Genomic DNA, 24432 nt, shown 5'->3' on the forward strand with positions numbered 1-24432 from the left:
GCCGATTGCCGTCGGGGTCTTTGGGGGGCAATTGTCTATAGAAGCCTCAGAAACATGCATTTATATTAACATTTTTTAAAAAAATCAGCATTTTTTTGTGTGTCCTCCATTTTTTAAAAAAAGTGTCTTCCATTTGAAAATTTTGTCCTACATTTGTCCTGGTTTATTTATATATTTAATTTTTAAAAAATAATTTAATTATTTATTTTTTGGCTTCAGCCCCCCTGTTGTCTGAGGGACAGCAACCCGGCCCCCGGCTCAAAAAGGTTGCCTACCCCTGTGTTATGCAAATCTGAAGAAGCTGTATGCAATTCCAGACTGCCCCAAGGCTTCTGCCACTTACTGTGTTTGTGTTGCCTTTTGATTTATGGTGACCCCATACTCAGAGGTGGTTCACCAGCACCTACTATTCATTGACTGTCTCTCATCCAAATAGTAACCAGGGCTGACTCTGCTTAACTTCTAAGATCAAAATGGATCTGGTGCCTTTTAGAGTATTTAGGCCCTCTGTCACATATACTCAGAGATAAAAATGACAGATTTTACTCCATAATTTTTGACAGTACTTTTTTTAAAGAACAGAAATGTTATTCCATCATTTAGTCAAATCATGTATATATAATCTAGACTCCAAAGAATACTTGTAAGCACCATTTTAATTACAATGTCTCTTCTCCCACTCTTCATTTAAATTTATTCCGGCTCTGCTCACATGTATTGGACCTCTGATATAAAACGTTATTATGACGTTTTTTCTATGGTCACTGGTATTCTAATTTAAAAAAAGGAAATTAGGAAACATAGAAAAATGTGCTTATGTTTATGTGTGTAGTGACAAAATGTTTCCTATTTCCAGGCTGCAACTAACAAGGAACTTCACTTGTACTGTGGAATCCATGGAAATGGAGGGCTGACTGTACTATTTCTTTCCTTATTTTAACTCTGAATTGAAATAGGACATTACTAACTTTCAAAGTACTGTATACGTTTCCTCCCACTCCAGGAAAATTAGCTCCATATATCTTAAATAATTGAGAACAGACTTGCAAGTAAAAACTAGGCTTTAGCTAATCAGCTCTGGAGCAGCCCCTCTATCCCAGGGCCAGATATGCTGCTGGAATTTTTTGAGGGAAATAGAAGTTTGGAATTGAGGTGTCTTCCTCCCAACTAACTGTGGAGAGAAAGCAACAAGGGGGCAATTGGTATGGCTTGCATGAATTATACACAAGTATGCCTTTCCAATATGTATTCTTTCTATGACCTGCTGTGGATCATGGTGTTAATAGGATAATGGCTATACCAGTTGTAAGGAAAGTGGTTTATATTTCTATTTTATAGTCTCTGAAGCCCTCCAGAATACTCCCAATGCTCCTTGACTTCCCCCTTTTAATAAAAATTGGTCAAAATATGCCCCTACAACACCAAAACCAGCACAAAACCATGCATTTTTGGGATCTTCTTGCCGTCTGCTACACCCGACAACTCCCACAACTAGGAAAAATGCAAGCTTTTTGGCTGTAACTGGAAGTGACACCACATCACTTCTAATCAAAATGGAAACCATGCTGTGGCCCACAGGGAGGAGATGTGCAATGCTCTTTCCACCTGTGCAGGCTTCTACCTCCAGGTTAAACATAGACTAAGAGACAATGTAGCAAATAACATAATGCTCAGTTGGGGCAGAAGGGTAGTGATACAATGAAGTATGCTGCTCAAAGGCAGCAATCTGTATGGTTCAGTTGTAGCATGCAGGGCCTTATGAGAGTCAGATGTGGAAATAAAATGGTGACAGAAAAAGAGCACACTGACTGGACCACCCCCTGTGCTTGTGTAGCTGTGTTCACAGGACAGGAATGGTAATTTGAAAACACAAGTATTGCCTATCATGGGCTGAAAAATCACCATGTAGTGCAGTCTGTAAGCTGCTGTTAGTCTGCAGTGAATTTCCAGGAAAGAAAGACAGTGGCCTGTTACAGACAGGCCAAAATAAAGCTGCTTCGAGTCACTTTGGAGGTATGGTATTTCAATGATGCATGTGTCCTAAGAGTCCAAAAGCCGCACCAAAGCCACACTCCAGTCCTAAGGACTGGAATGCAGCTTTGGTGTGGCTTTTGGAGTCTTAGGACTCATGCATCATTGAAATACCATACCTCCAAAGTGACTTGAAGCAGCTTTATTTTGGCCTGTCTGTAACAGGCCATAGTTGTAGTGAATTGGTACACATATGCTGCCAGACAGGGAGGAAAGCCTGCCAGTCCCCACACATCATATAAATGAAGAAGCACTGATATAGAGCATAAGCAAGCAACTTGTGGCTCTCCAGATACTGGTGGACTGAAACTTTAATCAGTCCTAGCCAGCATGGACAGTGGAGAGGGATGATGGGAGTAACGGCTGGACAACATCTGGAGGACCACACATTACCTACCCCTAGCCTTGAACACACACCTCACAATGGTCTCCAAAACATCTGTCAGTACAACCTACTGATGCAATATAGCACTGTCAGTGTTTTGGTCTCAATTGTTGTTCATAAACTACAAAAGAAATGATGGAATTGAGACTATATTCTGCACAGAGGGCCCACAGGGGAAACATCCAGCTACAACAGAACACTAGGTGCCAGATGGAAATGGCATGCTTATTAGTTTTCACTGGTTGAAGTGTGGAAGGAATCTGTTGGAGACTCAAGCTACCCTTAGGCTCAGGCTGCTAGACTAATCCACAAGCAAGTTAAGAAAGATTTAATGGATTTAAGCCAATTTGTTTTCATTAATTTTCATGGCAATAAATTGGTTTAAGTTGCCACTTAACTGAATTGTTGCTGGAGCTGTTTAAGATGTGATCGCCAAACCATTTGGAAAGTGTGCTTGCTTTTTATTGGAGTATTTTCAATTGACTTCAGATCACCATCTTCCATGCAGTGAACAGTTATAATAATGTCAACAGGGAAAGTAATTTCTGTGTAAATAGAGTATTTGTTAGTTCAAGTGACATCCTAAATTGGCTTCTGAGGAGAGACTGAACAGTAAATTAAACTAAAAGAATAAAGTGGGATTAAGATTAGCCCCAAAGGTCAAAGCCATTGGATTGCATACTATTTCCTTGTTAACGTATTATGTACATATATGCTTCCAGAGTCTTCTGACTGAAATGAGCAAACTAAAGTACATATTAATAGCCAATATAACTATTGGAGAGAGACACAAACATGGTGCAAATATTCTCTAGACAGAAAGAATAGGCATTTATTAACAATTAACACAAATATAAAAACGTTATATAACCCACAGCTACCATTATTGTATGGCATTATACGGGCCAGTTACTTAACTGCCTGAATGTTGGTTATGCCAGTAATAAAATGGATAATAAAATACTACTGCTTTCTGAAAGAATGTTCCTGTCTAATTAAAGATAAAAAGTGGAAGAGAAGGACACTCAAGCATAGCCCCTGAATTTTAGAGAACTTTAGTTCTCTTTATTTGTCCAAACTGCATATTACATGAAATTCCATATACCTGAATCTCCTATAAAAACAAGAAACTTGCAAAGACTTCAGTCAAGAGAAGAATGAAGTGTTTAACCCTTCTTAGATGTCTCAAAACATCCTTGCCGGGGATAAATACAGGCCCTTTCACATATTTCCCTCTACAGGAATATCAGCAAAGGTTCTATCTGCTACATCAGCTATCATGCATTATACAAAGAACACAAGCAATCTCATGCATCTGAAGAAGTAGGTTCCAGTCTACAAAAGCTCATGCTACCAACTTCACTCTTTCAGTGAATCTCAAAAGTGCTACAAGATCCCCTTGCTTACCCATTTACCATCATACAAATAGTATATTTTATACTATCCCAGCTGATAAGGAATCTATAAGGAAGAAGCTTTGTTCCGAGAATACTGGTTTTAGATGGGAAACTTGGGAGGAAATGTGGCTATTGTTCCTCAGGAACAGAAATTCAGCCCTTATCTCCTTAATTTAGAACTTAAATGATTTTCCTTTTGGAACTATTGGTCTTCATGTCTTCGATTGTACCAAATAAGGTTCTGAGTGCCTGTGATGGTCTGAGACAGATTTCCTGCCTTTTGGAATAAAGATACTGTGTGGATGGTGACTTGTTGGGTGTGGAACTCAAGGGAATCTACCAATTTATAAATGAACCAGTTTGGGATATATTTGTATTGGTATTGCTGATGTTGTTGCTGTGTGTCTTCAAGTCGTTTTTGACTTACGGAGACCTTAAGGCAACCTGTTATGGGATTTTCTTGGCAAGATTTGTTCAGAGGGGGTTTCCCTTTGCCTTCTAGATCAAGGGAAGTAATAGAGCCACTCTATTCTGCTTTGGTCAGACCCCACTTCGAACACTGTGTCCAGTTCTGGGCACCACAATTCAAAAAGGACACTGAGAAACTGGATCGTGTCCAAAGGAGGGTGACTAAAATGGTGAAGGGTCTGGAAACCATGCCCTATGAGGAACCACGCAGCAGGGAGCTGGGGATGTTTAGCCTGGAGATGAAAAGGTTAACAGGTGATATGATAGCCCTGTTTAAGTACTTGAAAGGATGTCTTATTGAGGAGGGAGCCAGCTTGTTTTCTGCTGCTCCAGAGACTAGGACCCGGAACAATTTTTTTATTTATAGTATTTATACCCCGCCCTTCAGCCCTAAGGCTCTCAGAGCAGCAGGGGGTTGGACTAGATGGCTCTTGTGGTCTCTTCCAACTCTATGATTCTATGATTCATCTGAGGCTAAGAGTGTGTGACTTGCCTCAGTTCACCAATGGGTTTCTAGGGCTGAGTGGGGAGTCAAACTCTGGTCTGCCAGTGTCCTAGTCCAATGCTGTTTTTGTTACCTATTTTAAAAATACAGCTCTTTACACTATATTTGCAATTAAATTTTAAAAAGTTAGTCCCATAGAAACCTAGAGGGTGGTAAGCATGTTTATTGAAAAGTGAAGAGAAGAAAGAGTACATAGGGGGAAATTAACTCTTTATAGTCCATGACTAGACTCTGTCAATAGAGGGAGTACACTATCTAATATCTATCTAACTCCATTGAGAAGAGAAGGTCCTGGTATACATGCTCAGACACTCATTGCTACCAGGCAGTCGCAGTAAGTTTATATAAAATTCTTACAAAACCATTTAGTGACAGCTCTTGAGCAACAAGAGGCTAGGACAGTTATACCAGCTCACCAATAATGAGCAAGCACTAGTTCCAAACTATGCATGTCACACTCGTTTGTTGTATCTCACACTAGTGTTTTAGCTGGTATCTATTAGCACAGTATGTCAAGATGTTTCAAGACCCAAGTCAGCATGCCTTGCTTGTACCTGTTTCACTTAACTTCAAATCTCTAACAGCTTATACCATTTTCTGTGTCAAATCAGACATTTTGCTGCATGGTGCTATCTTACTTAGACCTTATGGTCACCTTTTGGCCTTTTATCTTCAGCTGTTATCAACTCTGCTGAGAAGCCACTTCCATCATACTCCTTCATCATTAACCAGAATCTACCCATTGGACTTTAGTGTTGTTCATTTTACAAGGTCAGAGACTCTCATATTGTTGATTTTAATAAGCTGGCGTGAGTAACCTTTTTGGCTGAAGAACTTGTGGATGATTGGGGAAGCCTTCAAATAAATAAAATGAGGTCTCTACTAACAGAGCTGGAATTGAATGTGAAAAATCTCAGGTCATTTCACATCTCATCCATGGTGGCCTTGAGCAAGACAGTTCCTCTAAGCAACATTTACTTTTCTATAAATAAGGGGTATTAATAATCTAACATATCAGATTGTTTTGCAAGGACTATATGCAACCCAAAACGATACAGTTGACCCAGATCAAATTGTGTACTTCCCTGTCCAATGTTAGGTTATTCCCTGGTTATTCCCGGGATAATGATGCTTTAATCGTGATGTCATGTGAAAATCTTAATCATGATCATGCAATTTTCATGGCGTAATTACTATTTAAACCCCCGATTTCCCAGTGTGATAAAGGCCATAGAAACCGGACTTTGTGAAGCCATAAACCATGAGCCTTCCTTCACAGAGAAGACCCATTGTATTTAATCTAACCAAATTTCTCATATATTTCCACTGGCTGAATAGGTTATCGGTTGAATGGCAATGATATTCCTCACCTTTGTTAGGGCCTTAAAAATAGAGATGTCAGTGTGATTAAAACAGGATATACTGGAGGTGGATGGGCAATTTTTTTGTGTGGTCTATTTTTTGTTTGTTTTACAAAGCTTATAATCCTCATGGTCCACTTGTACAAAGCAAGGCTGCATACTGAGGATGCTTTCATAGAGTCACAGGTAATCCATGTTAAGTGGTTCTGAGTATGCACTCTTGAGAATGTAAAGAAAAACAAGTGCCTTGCTGGATTATATCAGCCTAAATCTATCTCATCGTCTGTCTCTTGTACGAACTGTAGCAGAAAGAAGGTGTTCAGTGGTGCTCTGGAGTAATAAAGTCTGCTTTCTGCCCTCACCTGAATTACCAAAACATTGATTTGTACACTGATAAAAAAGTGCTATCTATCTAGATCCCTAACTACAAAATTCTCACAACCGATAAACAGATGACATAACCCTAGAAAAGCATTAGGTGGGAAAAATGTATGGCCCTTCAAGAAATATTGACCTACAACTCCCAGTAAAACCAGAAGCTAAACAACTTCTAGAGGGCAACACACAAAAGCAAGAGTAAGCATCAGAAAAATAGCTGATTATTTTAGTTGTACATACATATATTTGTCGTAGATCGGGAGTGGAAAAGTGCGTCTTAGGGTACTTTTGGTAGCCCCTGATCTGCATTTTTGTAAACAAACCCCTCATTTGCCAATTTCACCATTTTATGCCAAGGAGGGCCATTTTCTCAAATCAGATTTTAGTTCTCCTGTCTGTGCCAAAAACAGTCTGTTGAACCCCTCAAATACACACACACTTTCTCTTGAGGGCATAGGAGAGTGGGGGCATTCTCAAACTAGAATATATATATATATATATTGCCCAGCACTGCAATAGCATACTGAAACTTGAGGCCACTTGATGCAAATAAAGGAATAACATTAATCTGATATATATAACATATAATGTCAGAATCAATGTGGCACAAAAAAATGTGTCCTTAAACTCTCAGCCTCAATTACTAAGATTTTGTTCCTGCAGTTAATCCTGATTAATCAGATTAAAATGGTGTTCTTTAGTGTGGAGTTCTGGGAAGTGTAGCTTTGTGAGACACTTTAGCCTTCTCTGTCAGAAAGGTCTGGCGCCTCAACAAATTACAATTCCCAGAATTCCACAGCTCTGAGCCATGGCTGTTAAAGTGGTGTCAAACTGGATTATTTCTGCAGTGAGGATGCAGCCAAAGATTGGCACCAAAGCTAATGAAGTCTCTTCTACGACTTCCCAGGCTATTGACCAAGACAGCTGAGGCTTCTGGGAACTGAAGTCTAAAAAAAAAACCTGAAGGAAAAACACCCTTGAAACGGAAGTGGCTGCGGCGCCATTTTTAGTATTGGAAGGGAACCCCAGAACCGCCTCACTCCTATGAAAAAAAAGGGAAACGCCCTCTTTAAAAATGGCGTCAGGTAGAAAGCCGAGTGCTGGGTCACGTGCCGAGGACGTCGGTACTATAGGGATAGAAAGCCAAAGAAAGAGCGCAGGGCAAGGGGGGAAAAGGACGCTATTGGCGCATGCGTACATGGTCTTGATAGGCGGGTCGTCTTTGGAGAGGGTGGGTAGGCCACGCCCCCCAGCGGCTGTGATTGGAGGGCTGGGCTTCCCGGAGCCGGGCAAAGGGGCGTGGTTTGCTCTGTTCCTCATTCCCTCCCAGGGAAACAGCTGCCTCTCTGGCCAGCCCCAGCAGCACCTGCCTCTCGCCATGGACGGCAGCGGGGCCCCTGCCCTCCCTTCGGAGATCAGCAGCTTCCTCGCAGGTAGCCACGCCCTTGAGGCTGAGAGAGTGTGACTATTGCTAGCAGGGTTGTTGCTATTGTTGTCGTGTCCCTTCAAGCGCTTCTGGCTTATGGCAGCCCTAAGGAGAACCTGCCATGGGGTTTTCTGGGCAAGTTACTTCAGTGTGTGTGTGTGTGGGGGGGGACCTCTTCCCCTGAGGCTGAGAGAGTGTGACTTGCTAATAGTGTTGTTGTTGTGTCCCTTCAAGTCCTTTCTGCTTATGGAAACCCTAAGGAGAAACTGCCATGGGGTTTTCTTCAGAGTGTTTGGAGCTTCTTCTCCTGAGGCTGAGAGAGTGTGATTATTGCTAATAGTGTTGTTGTTGTGTCCCTTCAAGTCCTTTCTGCTTATGGAAACCCTAAGGAGAAACTGCCATGGCGTTTTCTTCAGAGTGTGTGGGGTTTCTTCTCCTGAGGCTGAGAGAGTGTGACTATTGCTAACAGTTGTTGTTGTGTGCCTCCAAGTCTTTTCTGACTTATGTCAACCCTAAGGAGAACCTGCCATGGGGTTTTCTGGGCAAGTTTCTTCAGAGTGTGTGTGTGTGTGGGGGGGCTTCTTCCCCTGAAGCTGAGAGAGTGTGACTCCTGCTAGCAGGGTTGTTGTTGTTGTGTGCCTTCAAGCCCTTTCTGCAAGCCCATCCGCAATAGGAGGGTCTATTGGCAAGATTAGTTCAAAAAGGGTGTGCTGGCGGCATTCCTCTGAGGTTGAGAGAGTGTGACTTGCCCAGGTTCGCCCCAGTGGATTTCCATGGCTGAGCAGATATTCGAACCCTGGTCTCCAGAGTCCTAGTCAACCGCTGTGGCATATGGGCTCTCCTTTTTAAATGTTATATTTATACATTTTAATGTTTTTGTATTGTTTTAAATTTGCATAGAGACCCTATACAGTATTGGGAGAAAGGGAGATAAATAATTATATTTAGTCTCTATATTAGGAGATAAGTCAATAACACAATAATAATAATAAATTGGTAGGTTGTGGGGGCACATTTTCTGGAGATGTGGGGTTGGTAGGTGCTGTGTGCTTTTCCTGGGGAGCTTAGGTGGAAGGCCTACTGGAGCTTTCCAAGCTGTATTAAGGATGGAAAAAATGCTTTAAAAGGTTTTTCTGTCTCTGGATGGCAGTGTCCTTTGCATCTGAGGCCTGCAAATGCTCATGCTTCCAACTTCTCTCTTTCAGTTAGTCTCAAAGATGTGACAGTGGACCCTTGGTATCTGCTGGGGTTTGGTTCCAGTACTCCAAAATCCATGGATGCTCAAGTCCAGTTAAATACAGTCACATAGTAAGATGGTGTCCCTTATATAAAATGGCAAAATCAAGGTTTTATATTTGGAATTTATACTTTTTGGGGATATTTTCAAACAGTGGATGCGTGAATCAGTGGAGAAAGAATCTGTGGATATGGAGGGCTGACTGTGCAAGATAGAACCCTTTGCATACAGTGTCATCAAGTAGTAGTTGTTGTTCTTTTGCAGGAGCATTTGAGACTGGAAAGTTTGAAGGCTGGGGAAAGAGGTGGTTCTAAGGTTGTGTGGGTATATGGGGAGTGGTATATGGAAAAGAGGGCACTCTATAGAAAGTTGCTTTCGGTATCCTTATGCAAAGGGATCTTGTGGTGCCTTTGAGACTAACTGTGGGAAAGAAGTTGTAGTCCAGTGTATAAGCTTTTCATTTGGTCTAGTTCCACAGATGCACTCTGTGCATCTGAGAAAGTAGACCAGGTCTAAGAAAGCTTATGCTATTACAACATCTTATTCACAATTAAGCCTCAAAGCCACTGCAAGATCCCTTTGCATCCTGAACTTTGCACACAAGATTCCTTTGCATACTGCTATTCCAGACTAACATGGCTTCGCCTCTGAATTCTACCCTTTTGGTATCCTTGTCCTACTTTTGGTAGAGTTCTCCTTTCTAGTGAGGCTTCGAGTAGACGGATTTGTATTCATTGAAATTCTAAGATTTTAAATATGGTTGAAATGTTTGCTAAGATACAGTTTAGGACTGTACTTTAGGGGAGGTACAATGATTCCATCTGGGGTACAGATTTTGGGGGTATTAGTTTTTGTGTGTCTCAGTCTGTAGAGTTCTCTGTTGATCTAAACACAGAAGTCTATAAAGTTTGGCTTTATCTTCATCCAAAGAAAAGGAAGCCTGGGGAACTTATATGAAATTTGCTTACATTTTCATACATCCAAAAAAGGAAGCATTGTTCTGTCACTGTGTTGCATTTCCCCTATCACACAGTGAGCAGTCTGAATGACTTCCAGTTTTTGTTTAAATAGTATTTGCAAGTAATAGCGTTTGTATCTTTGCAAACTTCTTTTTTTTTCATATGTAATAGGCTGTCAGTTGCATAGGCCTTCAAATAAACAGTTACCCATTCCCATCAATTTGTCATGTTTGGAATTGGGTTTTTTAACACTTTTGGATTGCAATAGAGGGAATGGTAGAATTCAAAGACATAGCAGTGTTAGTCTGGGAAATCAGTATGCAAAGGGAACTTGTAGCACCTTTGAGATGAAATGAAAGGAAGAAAGAGACCTCACGCATCTGAGGAAGTAGGCTGAAGTCAACAAAAGTGCATGCTGCTAACTTTTTTCAATTAGTCTTAAAAGTGCTACAAGAAGATCCCTTTACTGTAGAGGGAATGAACAAAGTTTAGCACTGAAGTGGTGAGCACCCCTCTTGGACATTAAGTGTATTGCTACTAGCTGTGGTCTTGTTTACATGACTAATTAACTGGCAGTTTGATTGACGTGGATTAGGTGGATTAGTTGCTCCTTGATCAGGCCAAAGCAAGCTAGGTGTTAGTGAGAAGTGATTGTAATGCCTTCCCTCCCTCTTGTTCTAAGGCTAGCTTTTGCAGAGTGATAATAGTTCATAGTTTTACTGAACACTTGGCCATAAATCTATCGGATCAGATTACTCCAGAATGGACACCTGCTTGATATTTGTTTAATGGCAGCAATGTGGTGGATCTGTGTCCATTAAACCAACCATTGGAACTTGAAATGGCTGTGAGAAAGTCAAAAAGTCAAGGCTAACAAAAACATCAGTGGAAAAGACAGAACTGTAGTGCTGGTAAAGTGCAGCCCTCCAGATGTTAATGTAGTGCAAAACCCAGCATTCATGGAGCTGATGGGATTTGCTGTCCAACAACACTTGGAAGACTGCACTTTGACCATCCTTGTTGTAGAGGATTTTTATTAATAAAATGGATTTGAAGAAGAGGGAGATCATGCCACACACAACTGTCTTTCCGGTATATTGTACTTCAGTACTCAGAGGTTCCAGCCCCCATGGTATGCACTTGGAAGCAAAATGTTCCCTATCCCTTGAATATAAAAACTTCAAGAGTGAGCAAAGTTACCTGGTATTGATAGAACAATAGGAAGGTTTTTTAACTCCCAGAGTACTAGTAGTACACTACTTCTTGCAATAATTTTGGGAGTGATTTTTTCGAAGCTCCAAGGCAAAATTAGTTGGCTTCTTTCATGTGGAACAATAAGAAAGAATTGTAGAGAACCATAGCTTATTATGAATGAGCCAGTGCTGCTTGTGCATTTGGCCTTTCTCTCCTGCTTGACTTTGCTTCCTTGTGTGAGCTGCTAAACTAACAAGGAATTCAGATCCAATAACATCCAAACAATGATACCTTTATTGGGGCAACCAAAATGCACAATTACATGTTGCAAACTTTCAAAGTCACAGTGGCTTCTTCATTGGGCAAATGGGGGAAAGAAATTTAAAATATTAGTCATTTTCTGTTTCGAGTCTTCTTTCAGATGTCAGGGACATGAATGGACATTGCATTTCCTTGTCTATGAAAATCTACTAGTGACCACATGGCCAAAGGGGGAGGTGTCAGCCTGCAGATAGCCCTCCCTACCATCTGAACTAAGACCAGAAACAGAAAATGTAGATCTATGACTAACATCTTCAATTTCTTTCTCCTGTTTGCCTGATGAAGAAGCCAGTGTGACTTCGAAAGATTGCAACATGTAATTATGCATTTTTGTTGGTCCAATAAAGATATCATTGTTTGGATGTTATTGGATTTGCTATATGGTCAACACGGCTACCCCTAGATGTTTTTAAGGAATTCAGAGTTTATTGTATTGTCATAATGTGAGAAATTGGCTTGTTGCTCCCTTTCCAATCCAGAGTCATAAACAATGAACAAGCCTTGGTTTATGATTCCAACCTGTAAAGAAGTGACAAGCCAGGGTCTTCAGTTTAGATGACACAGTTTGTTTTCAATTGCAAGTTAGTTTAGTAGTTAACAGGGAAAGCCAACAATCCATAGTTCACTCACAGTAATCCAGGATTCTTGAGAAACCTGCCTTGTTGTGCCATGAAAAAATAGTCTATTCCAGCATGCTTCTTTCTAAACAAGATGGCCTATTGGGATTTCCAGGGTGAATGGTGTTTAATCACCATTGGTTTCAGTAGCTCATTTTACTGCATTTTGTTGTGCACACCATAGAATACTTAGAATAAGTTGCTCTTTATTTCCACAAAACTATCTCAGAGCGTAAAAATCCCTAGCATCCTCCATGATTTCTTGTATGGTAATTGAACTTAAACATACTTGATCTTAAACATATTACAGGTTGAGTATCCCTTATCTGGATTTCCAAAATCCTAAATAATGAATTGCTGAAAAGAGTGGCTAATATAGTGACACCTTTGCTTTCTGATGGTTCAGTGTACATAAACTTAGTTTCATGAAAAAATTGTTAAAATACTATGTATAAAACTCCCTTCAGGCTGTGTGTATAAGATGTATATGAAACATACAAGAATTTCATGTTTAGACTTGGGTCCCATCTGCAACATATCTCGTTATGTATATGCAAATATTCCAAAATCCAAAATGATTCTTGTTGGAAGCGTTTCAGATAAGGGAGACTCAACTTGTCCAGTATTTGGAAGTGAATCCCATATATATGTATAGACCTTACTTGAAAGTATTTAGGGTTTGTTGGTTGTTTGTAACAGTCTATCATAGCTTTATGGCAGAGGAGTATTAAACATTTATTGAAATTACCAGATTATAATTAGCTTCTCACAACTGCATGAAATAGAATGTTCAAGCTTTAAAGCATGATTTAGCTACAGGTGAACACTTTCCAGGACTGTTGATTTCCAGGCAAACTTAGTTTTACCTCTTTTTTAAAAACACAAATCAATGGAAATTAAAATAGTTCTCCAAACAGGATCCTAACTTTTTCCAAGGAGTAATCTTTAAAAAATGAGAAGGTGTGCTAGGTTGTGCTTCATGAATATTGATGACCTTATCTGTCTTGTCCTATAAAACTAATTTAAGTGCCAAGGTGAAACGAATGGAAGCCACCTTCTTTATTTCTCTGGGCTGTGCTCTCAATTAATGCAGTCTATCTAAGGTAGAATATAATATTTTCTACATTTAGTTCTCAAACATAAAGACCTAGCTCTTATTGCATCTCATTTCCACTGTGAACATTACTAAAATGAATCTTCATCACAGAAGAATTCTGGATTACTGAATAAGACATAATCATTATGTGAATATCATTTAAGCTGATTATCTTTGCAATTACCATCTATTAAAACAGTATTGAAATGAGACTAGATATGCTAAAGTTAAAGAAGAGAAAGAGGAGCCACTGACATTCTTGAAATAGCCTACAATATTTGAGACATAGTTCAATTGTCTTTGCTATAAATTTGAGTGAGTGTCATATCAGTAATAAAAATGGCATAAACTATTTTTATGGACTTCCTGCTCAATAAGATTTTTTTAAAAATTCATAAGCCTGTTGGCTAGTCTTTCTGTTTGACTGGCTTTTCTTTCTGTTATGGGCTAGTCCCAGGAGTGTTAAAATTAAGTTTATAGTGGTTTTGTTCTGTTTTTAAAACTGAACAATATCTCATATTATATCTAAGAATCTTACGTCCATTCTGTGTACCTCCACACTGATGTGCACACAAATAAGATTTTAATTTTCCAGTGGGCTATGAAGTGATTCCCAAATTTTCTTCCTCCAGATGTTTTGGACTTCAGCACCCAGAATTCCTGACAGTTGGCCAGCCTGGCTGGAGCTTCTGAGAGTTGAAGTCCAAAACACCTGGAGGACCAAAGTTTGGGAACCAATGCTTTAAAGGGCTGCAGTGGCTTCTCCCGCTACAGTTGGACACGACTAAACAAACTTGTCAAAGAGGAAACCTTTACATACCTTTGTGTATGAGAACATTTTCTGGATATATCATATAAATCAGTGTAGGGTACATTTAGCCCTGCAGATATTATGGTCTATAATTTTCATCATCTCCATCCAGTGGAGTCGTAGCTGTTGTAGTCCTAAACATCTGGAGAGGCAAAGGTTCCTAAACTGTACATAGAGTTTAACTCAGATTGGGAAATTGCCTGGCTATATGTGAGTTCATTGTATATTATTGCTGACCTGCCTACCTTCACTCTGTAATCAAGTGAATACCTGACTGATTGTAGGTAGATTGTATTCTCTTCTTAATATGGTCATGTAGACTGCATAGCTATACTGCATGTGAAATTTAAGAATATATGGTTAACTCTTCTGAATCAGAATAAATACATATGTTTGTTCCAGCATCCTGTTGATAGTTTTGGTGAAAAGTTGTACAAATAGGACAAAGGTGAGCAAACATGCCTGAAACTCCCATAATTCCTCAGTATTGAGATTGCTGACTAGGGCAAATGGGAATTGGAGGCCACAAACATTGGGAATCTCTGGCGTCGGGTATGAAGGCAACAGCTTTTGCTTATCATTTGAAAACTGTCTAATGATTAACATTGCCTATGAACAAAGAGCCTGGGCCAATGGTAAGGAAAAGTAGAAATTCTCATCCAAAACATCCCGAATGCCAAAGGTTCCCCATCACTGTCATAATGGTTCCATGCAGCTCCCATGGTCAAGAGCTGTTGATAGACAGGGATGATAGATATCCATGAATTTGCCTATGTAAATATGTAAATTCCTGAGGCAAACCTTGATTTTGCTATTTTATACAATGCTGTTGTATATAATGGGACTTGAACAGCCATGGATTTTGGTATCCATGGGAGGTCCTGAAACCAAACCCCAGCAGATACCAAGGGCCCACTGTATAGTAAAAACATGCAGTTGTTGTAAGATAATGTAAAATTTATTCCATTCAAAGATCAACATATAAATAGATACAATAAGACCAGGTGCTCCTACTGCTTATCACCATCTATTAAAAACAATCAAAAATTGGGGTAACTGACTATCAAGAAAATAACCAGTTAAATGTTTGGGAAAACAAATAGATCTCTAGGTGGAAAGATTCAATACTAGGAATCTGCCTAGTTATGCGCAATGTTTCTTTCCCCTTCCTTTCTTCCAACAGCCTTGAGTTATATAAAATGTATTCTAAGAAGGTAAGAAGAAAGTGCAAAAGAAAGTTTACAACTGAATATTAAGAAAAGAAAAATAACGACAGAAGATTATATACATAACTTTAAACTAAACATTGAAGACATTAAACTAGTTCAACATTGTCCATAACTTGGCTGAATCAATCAGAATGGAGACTGCAGTCAACAAATCAGAACAAGACTAGGACATGGAAGGGCAGCTGTGAAGGAACTAGTCAAGATACTGAAGTGTAATGATATATCATTGAATACTAAGGTTAGGGTTGTCCATGAGATCATATTTGCAGTTTCTGTGTATTGTTGTGAAAGGTGGGCAGGAAAGAAAGCTGATAGGAAGAAAATCAACTCATTTGAAATGTGATGCTAGAGAAAAGTTCTGTTGATATTATGAACTGCTAAGAAGATAAGTAAATGGGTCCTAGAGGAAATCAGACCTGAACTCTTCCTAGGAGCCAAGATGTGTACTGAGACAGTTGTACTTTGGCCATACATGACTCACTAGAAAATACAATAATGCTTGGTAAAGTAGAAGGCAGAAGGAAAAGAGGAAGAACACATTCCAGATGGCTAGACTCAAAAATTATGTTTTTAACTTTTGTATGTTTTAAATTTTAAGTTTCTAGTGTTTTTAAATATGTTGTTTTAATGTTTTATATTGTGAACTGCCTTGGGTCCCTTTTTGGGAGAAAGGCGGGATAGAAATAAAATAAATAAATGATAAATAAAAGAAACAGTGACCCTTAATTTGCATGACCTGATGACAGGGTGACTTGAAGATCTCATTCATAGGGTTGCCATAAGTCGAAGTTGAATTGATAACAACAACAAAAGACAATCCTACTGGATCAGGTCAGTTTAGTTCAGCACCTCCCAATGACCAACCGGGTGCCTATGCAAGCAGGTCATGAAAACAATAGTATTCCCTGTAACTGGTATTACCTGGGTACTCCTGTGATCCTGGAGGCAGCAGGTAGCCATTATGACTCATAGCCATTTAGATCCTTATCTTATGTGAAGTGGATGGCCTTTCATTCCATTATAATACTGGCAGTTCTTTTTCAACTATTTCCTAACACTGTGTTGGCCCTTTTCACATGCTGATGATGATTTCAGGGAGTTGACTTCTGTGGTTTCCCCAGCTTGACTTTCCATCTTCACAGCATTTACTTTCACTGTATCTCATTTGCCATTTTGTTGCACATTCACCAAATTTAGAGGGATCTTCTTGGATTTCCTCCCAGTCTGCTATCGATTTTGCCATCTGCTGGCCTCTACAGATGGTTTGGCTTCGCTTGGCTTGGCAAATAAATGGAGCTGTTTCCATAAAAACTGGCAAAATGAGTTCTGCTTCTTTTCTCTAATCACTGTGGTTTCAGAAGTCACCCAGTTACCCTAAGTCTGGGATGGACAAAGTGTTAGTCTCCAGTGATGGCTGAATTCCTCCCCCTCCCCCCAATTCTTCATTATTGGCAGTGCTGGCTAAGACTGATAGAAGTTGCAGTTCAGCAACATGAGGTTGGCACACTGGACTTTGCCCACCACTGCTCTTAGCCCAGGGTAACCTCTGGTCCCCCCATGTTGTTAGGTTGTAGCCCCCTTCATTCTGAGTGAGCATAGACCGTGGTATATGAAATCCAACCATATTGGGAGAGCTGAATATCCCCGTTCCTGCTGAAAATATCTTGCTTGCTGTTAAACAGTACTCATTAGGTTTGAGCAGCAGCAAGAAGAGGGAAGAAATTGAAGTGTATATATTCTTATCTGCTTCAGTTTTTTAATAAACAGAGAAAAGTTTAGGTGCCTTGTAATGTTGACCCCTTCTTGATGATGAACACTGTTAATTCCCAAATATGTATGCAGGCTGAAGTCTGTTGAGCTTTGTCACTATACTTAGGTTTATCCTCAGTCTTTGCTACTTCACTGATAATCTGAGTTCACATCGTGTACATTTGTTAAATAGAAATGATTTCCACATAGAATCTTGTGGGACCCAGCTCTTTTCTTCCTCCTTTTTTGTAAATTTTGAATTTGTTTTTACTCTTTTTTTTGTTCTCTTAATAAGTTACCATGCCATAAGACAGTGGACAAATTAGATATGTTTGGATTGCACTCCTTGTCGGCCCTAGTCAGCACAGCCAGAGGTGAGGGATATGGGGATTTTCAGTTCAATGTCGGAAGGGCCACAGTTGCTCATTCCAGGTCTAAGTTGTTCCCTGTTATTTCATGTCTTTTCCATCATTCCATGAAAACTAAGGGCCCAAACAGACAGGCCAAAATAATGCTGCTTTGGGTCATTTTGGAGGTATGCTGTTTAAATGATGCATGTGTCCTAAGAGTCCGAAAGCTGCGCCAAAATCATGCTCCAGTCCTAAGGACTGGAGCGCAGCTTTGGCACAGCTTCTGATCTCATAAGATCCTTGTGTCATTTAAACAGCATATCTCCAAAGTGACTCGAAGCAGCTTTATTTTGGCCTGTCTGTTCGGGCCCTACGAAACCTTTAATTAGGGACTTGGTTTACAAATACGAATTATATGATTTCTGTCAACGTCCCAGTGCATTGGATTGTGAGACTAATCTATGTGAGATTTATCGGTCATTTTATTTGGTTTAAAAGATGTCAAATTCACTTTTTAACCTGAAGGAATTTTGCCAAGCGTTGGTTCCAGCTTTTTTCTCATGCTTTACTCCTGTTGAAATAAGTGGGAGATATATTTGACTTTTCTTAGTTCATTTTAATGAGGTTAAAGGAGGAATAATATTGCTTCGATCTGATCCAAAAAGGTTTACAAGACTTTAGTAAAGAACAATTATATAAACTAAATGTTTTGTTCTACTTGTAGCTAAGATTTTACTTTCATGTTTTAATGAATAGAATACCCTGAAACTTTCAGTTTGTTTTTTCCTTCCAAGTATTAATTACAGAGGTTTCAGATTCTCTTTCCATAGTGTGATTCTGTTAATTCTGTTGAAGTTACGCATCAATTTAATATGGAGCTCTTATGCACAAGTTTCCAAGATTGGGGCCACTTTAATTCAATGCTGCAAGTCTGCAGTCACTTCTGAAAAGAGGATTTTGTTAATGGAAGTGCCAAATGATGTTTGATTTTGTGGCAATCATATATGCATTAAACTGTTTATTGTCTTCTAGCTTTTATTCCTCAAGTAATGGGGTGTATATATATTTTACACTCTTTGACAGTTTATTAAAACTTGTTGGATTTTTGTTCATTTAATGATGGCAAATGTCAAAACAGCATTTGCTGTGCTAAGCATAAGAACCGCAGTGAACAAATCTATCCAATTTAGAGTTTGAAATATCTTTCAATTATATTATGCCTGGGACTGATAAAGTAACTCCATTAGATAGTTTGGCTATTATTGCCATATGAAGAAAAGCTGTAATAGAGATATTTATCTTCTGAAAATTATGATTTCTTCTTTGACTCATCTCTTTCTTTTTCTGTCTTCATTCTTTTGTGATTTAGATGTTGACACATTTGTATCAGATATCTTAAAAGGAGAAAATTTATCCAAAAGAGCAAAGGAAAAGAAGGATGCTCTGAGTAAGAAAATAAAAGACATTAAGTCCAAGTAAGTAATTACATACATAATTTTACATTTTACAGGATGTGCATTCTTTTCAACAAAGCTATGATATACATTGCTACTATTGTGTCCATTTTGCAGATGGAAAAACAAGATGAACATAGCTTCCCATAATTAATCTTAAAGCATAGTTTAGTTTCATGAGAAAGAGACACAAGAAGCTCACATGCTCCCTGCTCCTCTTCTGGAGTGCCTGTGTGGAAGAGATTGGGAACTTTTGCTTCCATATTAGATTACTGGCAGCTAAATTTATTAAAATTGTTAGTTAAGGTTAACTTGTTTGAAGTTGCTTTGTTTCTTTTTTTTTTTTTCAAATTTTCTTTATTAAGTTTTCCTCTATACAATTTCCATCGTTTTCTATTAAAGCAACAAATAAATATCTACATATGAAGTCACACATTATCCTCTCGCCCCTTTTTCTCTCACTTTCCCCTCTTTAAATTATGATAAACTATCCAGACATAGTTTATAATTGAGAAGAAAAGAGAGTCGAAGAAAAGAACAAAAACAAAAACACACAAGAGGTCATTTGTTTTAACTCCATGCCTTCCTACATGACTAATCATCTTCATTTCAAATCCCCATTTCTATATCCATTTGTCCTTTAAATTACATTTCTTAAACCAGTATTTTTCTATTGGTTCCCAATCTTTGAGCTTTTTTTCCTTGTTTTTATTGTCGTTGATCAGCATCGTTAATTTATCTAGCTCTTTCATTTCTATTACTTTATGTAACCAATCCTCTATTTTGGGTACGTTTTTATTCTTCCAGTTTTTTGCCAGAAGTATTCTGGCTGCTGTGATTAAATATAAAAAATTTTTCCATAGCCTAAATTCTAGAGTCTTCCCTAAAAATGAAGTCATATTTAATAAGAATAATTCTGGCCTGCACGGAAAGTTTACCTTAAATATCTCCTGCATTTTACTATGCACTTTTTGCCAGTACCTCTTTACTTTCGGGCAGGCCCACCACATGTGCAAATAATTTCCTATTCTTTTTTGACATTTCCAACAGATATTAGTGCTTAGCTTGTAAATCTTTGCAATCTTATGAGGAGTATAATACCAATAATTTACCACCTTTATATAGTTTTCTTTCAAATTTTGTGATACTGTAAACTTGTTGGTCTTTTCCCAGGCATTTTCCCAGTCTTCTAGAGAAATAATACACCCCAATTCCTGAGCCCATTTATTCATGTTGTTAGTAATGACTTCTTGCTCATATTCTCTGTTTAAGAGCAGCTTGTAAATTTTAGATATCTTGCCTTTATCTTTTTCCCAAAACAGTCTGTCTAGCTCATTTAACTCTCTTTCAAGTGTTCTTTCCTTCATATCTTCCCTTGCTTTTTGTGCAATTTGCATGTATCTAAACCAGCTGATCTTATTACCGATTTTGTATAATTCTTCATGTTCTTTTATTATTATCTTCCCATCTATGTTGATTTTTAATAAGTCTTTGTATCTCAGCCACTCTGTCCTATAGTCTTCTTTTCCAAAAAAGGCTTCCTGAGTTGAGGTCCACTGGGGTAGACCAAAATATACCCTCTGACTGACTTTTTTCCATGTTTGCAACAAAGCTCTTCTTACTAAATGGTTGTTAAATTCTCTATTATCTTTTTCTTTATTATAACACAAATACGCATGCCAACCAAATTTTAAATTAACTGCCTCTAGATTAAGCAACCGTTTATTTGACAATGTTACCCATTCCTGAATCCACATTAAACTGCAGGCTCTAAAATAAGATCTTAAATCAGGTAAGGCACATCCCCCTAGAGCTTTTTCCTTTTTCAAAATTACTCCTTGTATTCTAGCTCTCTTTCCCCTCCATACAAATTTTAATATAGCACTCTCCCATTCTTTAAAAATAGTTTCTTTAGTAATGATTGGCAAGTTTATAAACAGGAACATAAGTCTCTGTAATACATTCATTTTGATGACAGCTATCCTTCCAAATAAGGAAAGATCAAATTTGTTCCACCGAATCAGATCATTATTTATTTGTCTCCATGCTTTTTTGTAATTATCCTCAAATAAATTCTGATTCTTATCTGAGAGCCAAATGCCCAAGTATTTCACTTTTTTCTTTATTTCTATGCCTGATCTTAAGATTAATTCTTCTCTTTCACTACTATTTAAATTTTTTATCATCATCTGTGTTTTAGTTTTGTTAATTTTAAATCCGGAAACCAATGCAAAATCTTTTAATTCTTTTAAAAGTTCGTTTATTCCCCTGATTGGATCTTCAAGAATTATGACCAAGTCATCGGCATATGCTCTCAGTTTGTGGACATGCCCCTTGATTCTTGTACCGCTTATTTCGTTATTATTTCTAATGGAGTTATTCAATATCTCTAACACTGTTATGAATAATAATGGGGACAAGGGACAACCTTGTCTGGTGCCCTTGTCCACTATGATTTTATCTGTCTTTTCTCCATTCACGATCAATTGTACTGTTTGAGGCTTATAAATTTGTTCGATAATGGTTAACAGGTTTCTCCCAACATCCATTTTCTTTAAAACTTCTATGAGAAATTGCCAATTAATATTGTCAAACGCCTTTTCGGCGTCAAGAAATAACAGTGCAGCTTTCTTCCCATTGTGAATGTTATAATACTCGATGATGTTTAACAAGGATCTTATATTATCTCTTATCTGCCTCCCAGGAAGGAAGCCTTTCTGATCAGAATGAACGATTTCCCTTAATACTTTTTTCAGTCTATTACCTATTATCCATGTATAGATTTTATAATCTTGGTTCAGTAAGGCTATTGGTCTGTAGTTAGTCAATTCCTTTGTGTCTTTCCCCTCTTTGGGTATTAAAACTACATTAGCAAAATTCCAAGATTCTGGTTTCCCTTCTGTTTTCACTTTATTAAATGTACTGCATAGTATTTTCTTAATTTCATTTTTAAAAGTTTTATAGAATTTTGTTGAGTATCCGTCTGGACCGGGAGCCTTTCCTGCTTTTAACATATCTATAGCTTCTGTTATTTCTTCCTCTGAGATTGGCTTATCCAGTTCTTCTCTGTGATATTCACTTAGCTTCAAGATACTTCCTTCTTTGTTGGTTAAATAACGTGTTATTCTACATCTTTTTTCTTCTTTATCTCCCTTTTCTTTAAATAAGTCTTGGTAAAATTCCCCAAATGCTTTTTTAATTTCTTTTTGATTTAGTATTCTTTTACCTTTATAATTTATTTCTGATATTGTTATTTTTTCTGATTCTCTCTTAAGTCTAGAAGCTAACCATCTTCCTGTTCTATTCGCTTGCTCGAAATACCTTTGTTTAGTAATTTTTATCTTTTTCGCCATTTCTTCTATATTATCCTCTTGAAGCTTCCTTTTTAATGTTTTATATTGATTTTTAAGTTCTTTATTATTTGGCTTCCTTTGCATTTTTGCTTCCAGCCTCCTCATTTCTGCTCTCATTTCATCTTGTTTTTCATGTTTTTGCTTCTTTACCTCTGCTGCCTTTTTTATTAATATCCCTCTAACTACGGCCTTACACGTATCCCATACTGTTCTATCTTTCACTTCTCCATTAAGGTTTTCTTTTAGAAAAAGATTTATATCTTCCTTTAATTCTTTTACTATTTTGTCACTATCAAGTAAATTCTCATTTAGTTTCCATATCCATTCTTTCTTACCGTCTTCTATTTCCATTAGCATCTCGATCATGTTATGATCAGATACTTCTCTTGGAGCTATATCCATTTTTTTTATTAGAGGAAGCTGTTTTTTTGTTACCAGAAACATATCTAGCCTCGATGATGACTTGTAGGCATCAGAGTAATATGTAAATCCATCTTTCTCTTTATATAAATATGTCCATATATCCACAAGACCATTCTCTTTTATCATTTCAAAACAACTAGACGGTAGTTTCCCCTGATTCTTTTTGATTTTTGTTATTTTTGTTCTTCTATCCCTTTTAGGAAGGAGTACTCCATTAAAGTCCCCTGCCAAAATCGTTCTGTCTCCTTCTATTTGTGCCAAATCCTGTGCTAATCTTTTGTAAAATTGATCTTTTTTCTCTAAAGGCCCGTACACACATATAATATTTAATTTTTGGTTATGAAGGTTAATTTGAATTGCTACATATCTTCCCTCCTCATCTTTAAAGAGTTCTTTACTTTCAAATTTCCTGTTAACAAATATTGCCACTCCTCTTCGTCTTTTCTTTTTATCCAATGAACAAAACAAACGGCCTAAACTGTGATGTTTCAAAAGATTTATTTCATTTTCTTTTATTTTAGTTTCTTGAATGCACACAATATCATTTTTACACTTTCCCAGGTAATGAAAGATAAGCTTTCTTTTCTGTGTTTTATTTAGGCCTCTGACATTTAGAGATCCTATTTTGACTCTCATTTCCTTCCTGCTCCTTTTTCCCCCCTTTCTTTCTCTTTTTTTTTTCTTTCCCTCCCCCTCCCTTTTTTTTTTTATTTTATTTATTTATTGAACTTCTTGGGTAGGGGTTTCTTTTCTCTTATCTGTATCTTTAGCCCCTTTTGCTTCTGACTTTTCCTTTGGACCCTTTCTCCCTTTTGTCCCTTCCTCTCCTTTTTTATTTTCTTTATCCGTGAATCTCTTGTAGAAATCATTGGCTTTATCTAGACTGTCTATTTTGTATCTTGTTTGCCTATATGAAAATGAGATACCTTCGAAGGTATCCCACCTGTACTTTATGTTATTTTTTTGAAGTACTTGGGTTAGAAATCGATATTCTTGTCTCCTCCTCAGAATCTGTATGGGTATGTCTTTATAAATCTCAATTTCTTTGTCTTCAACCATTAATTTTTCCTCTAAATTTCGGTAACACACCTTATTTCTAAGTCTAGCATTGGTGAAACATATTGCTATATCCCTATCTAAATTCTTTTCTTTAGCTACTTTGGAATTGATTCGGAATATTTTTTCTGTTTGCAAATTCAGAGTTTCTTCTGATATGTCAATATATTTTGCCAAAGCTGGAATTATGCGTTCATAGAGTTGCTCTTTCTCTACCTCAGGTAGGCCCCTTAATTTAAGATTTCTTTCTCTATATCTGACCTCTTGTAACAGAAAGCTCATATTTACATTACGATGATCACTCATTATTCGGTTAGTTTTTATTTCCAAATCTTTTGTTTGAGCGGCCAATTGTTCTACCTCCGTTTTTATATCCTTGAATTCTCCTGTTATTCTGTCAATCTTACATACTAAGCTTTCTATCTCTTTATGGGTGTCTGATCTTATTTCTTCCCTAGTTTCCTTCAATTCCTCCCTGATTTCCTTTTTGAAAAGTTTCTTAAATTCCCTTAGTTCTTCTAGAATTATTAGATTAATATCCTGTTTACTGGTAGATTCGTCAGGTCCCCTTCTGGGATCTGAATATTGCTCTTGTGCTTGGTTTCTGGAGCGGATGCCCGAGGCCATTTTAT

At 37.9% G+C, this 24432-nt stretch overlaps 1 protein-coding gene across 2 annotated transcripts in view; it reads left to right on the forward strand.

Moving 5' to 3' along the window:
- Positions 1–7859: 7859 nt before the first annotated feature.
- The window catches only part of SKAP2 (src kinase associated phosphoprotein 2), a 151701-nt gene continuing 135128 nt past the window's right edge, over positions 7860–24432 (forward strand). For both annotated transcript variants that reach the window (XR_016281935.1, XM_089533046.1), the window contains exons 1-2: positions 7860–7958; positions 18884–18989. Coding sequence is in view for 1 of the 2 variants with exons in the window: in XM_089533046.1 (XP_089389172.1) it covers positions 7904–7958; positions 18884–18989 (161 nt within the window). In the remaining variant the exon portion in view is untranslated. The remainder of the gene's footprint in view (positions 7959–18883; positions 18990–24432) is intronic.

This window comes from Sceloporus occidentalis, unplaced genomic scaffold, assembly GCF_023333645.1.
Source record: "Sceloporus occidentalis isolate IW3139 unplaced genomic scaffold, rSceOcc1.0.p SCAF_7, whole genome shotgun sequence".
In the NCBI taxonomy this organism is placed as follows: Eukaryota; Metazoa; Chordata; class Lepidosauria; order Squamata; family Phrynosomatidae; genus Sceloporus; species Sceloporus occidentalis.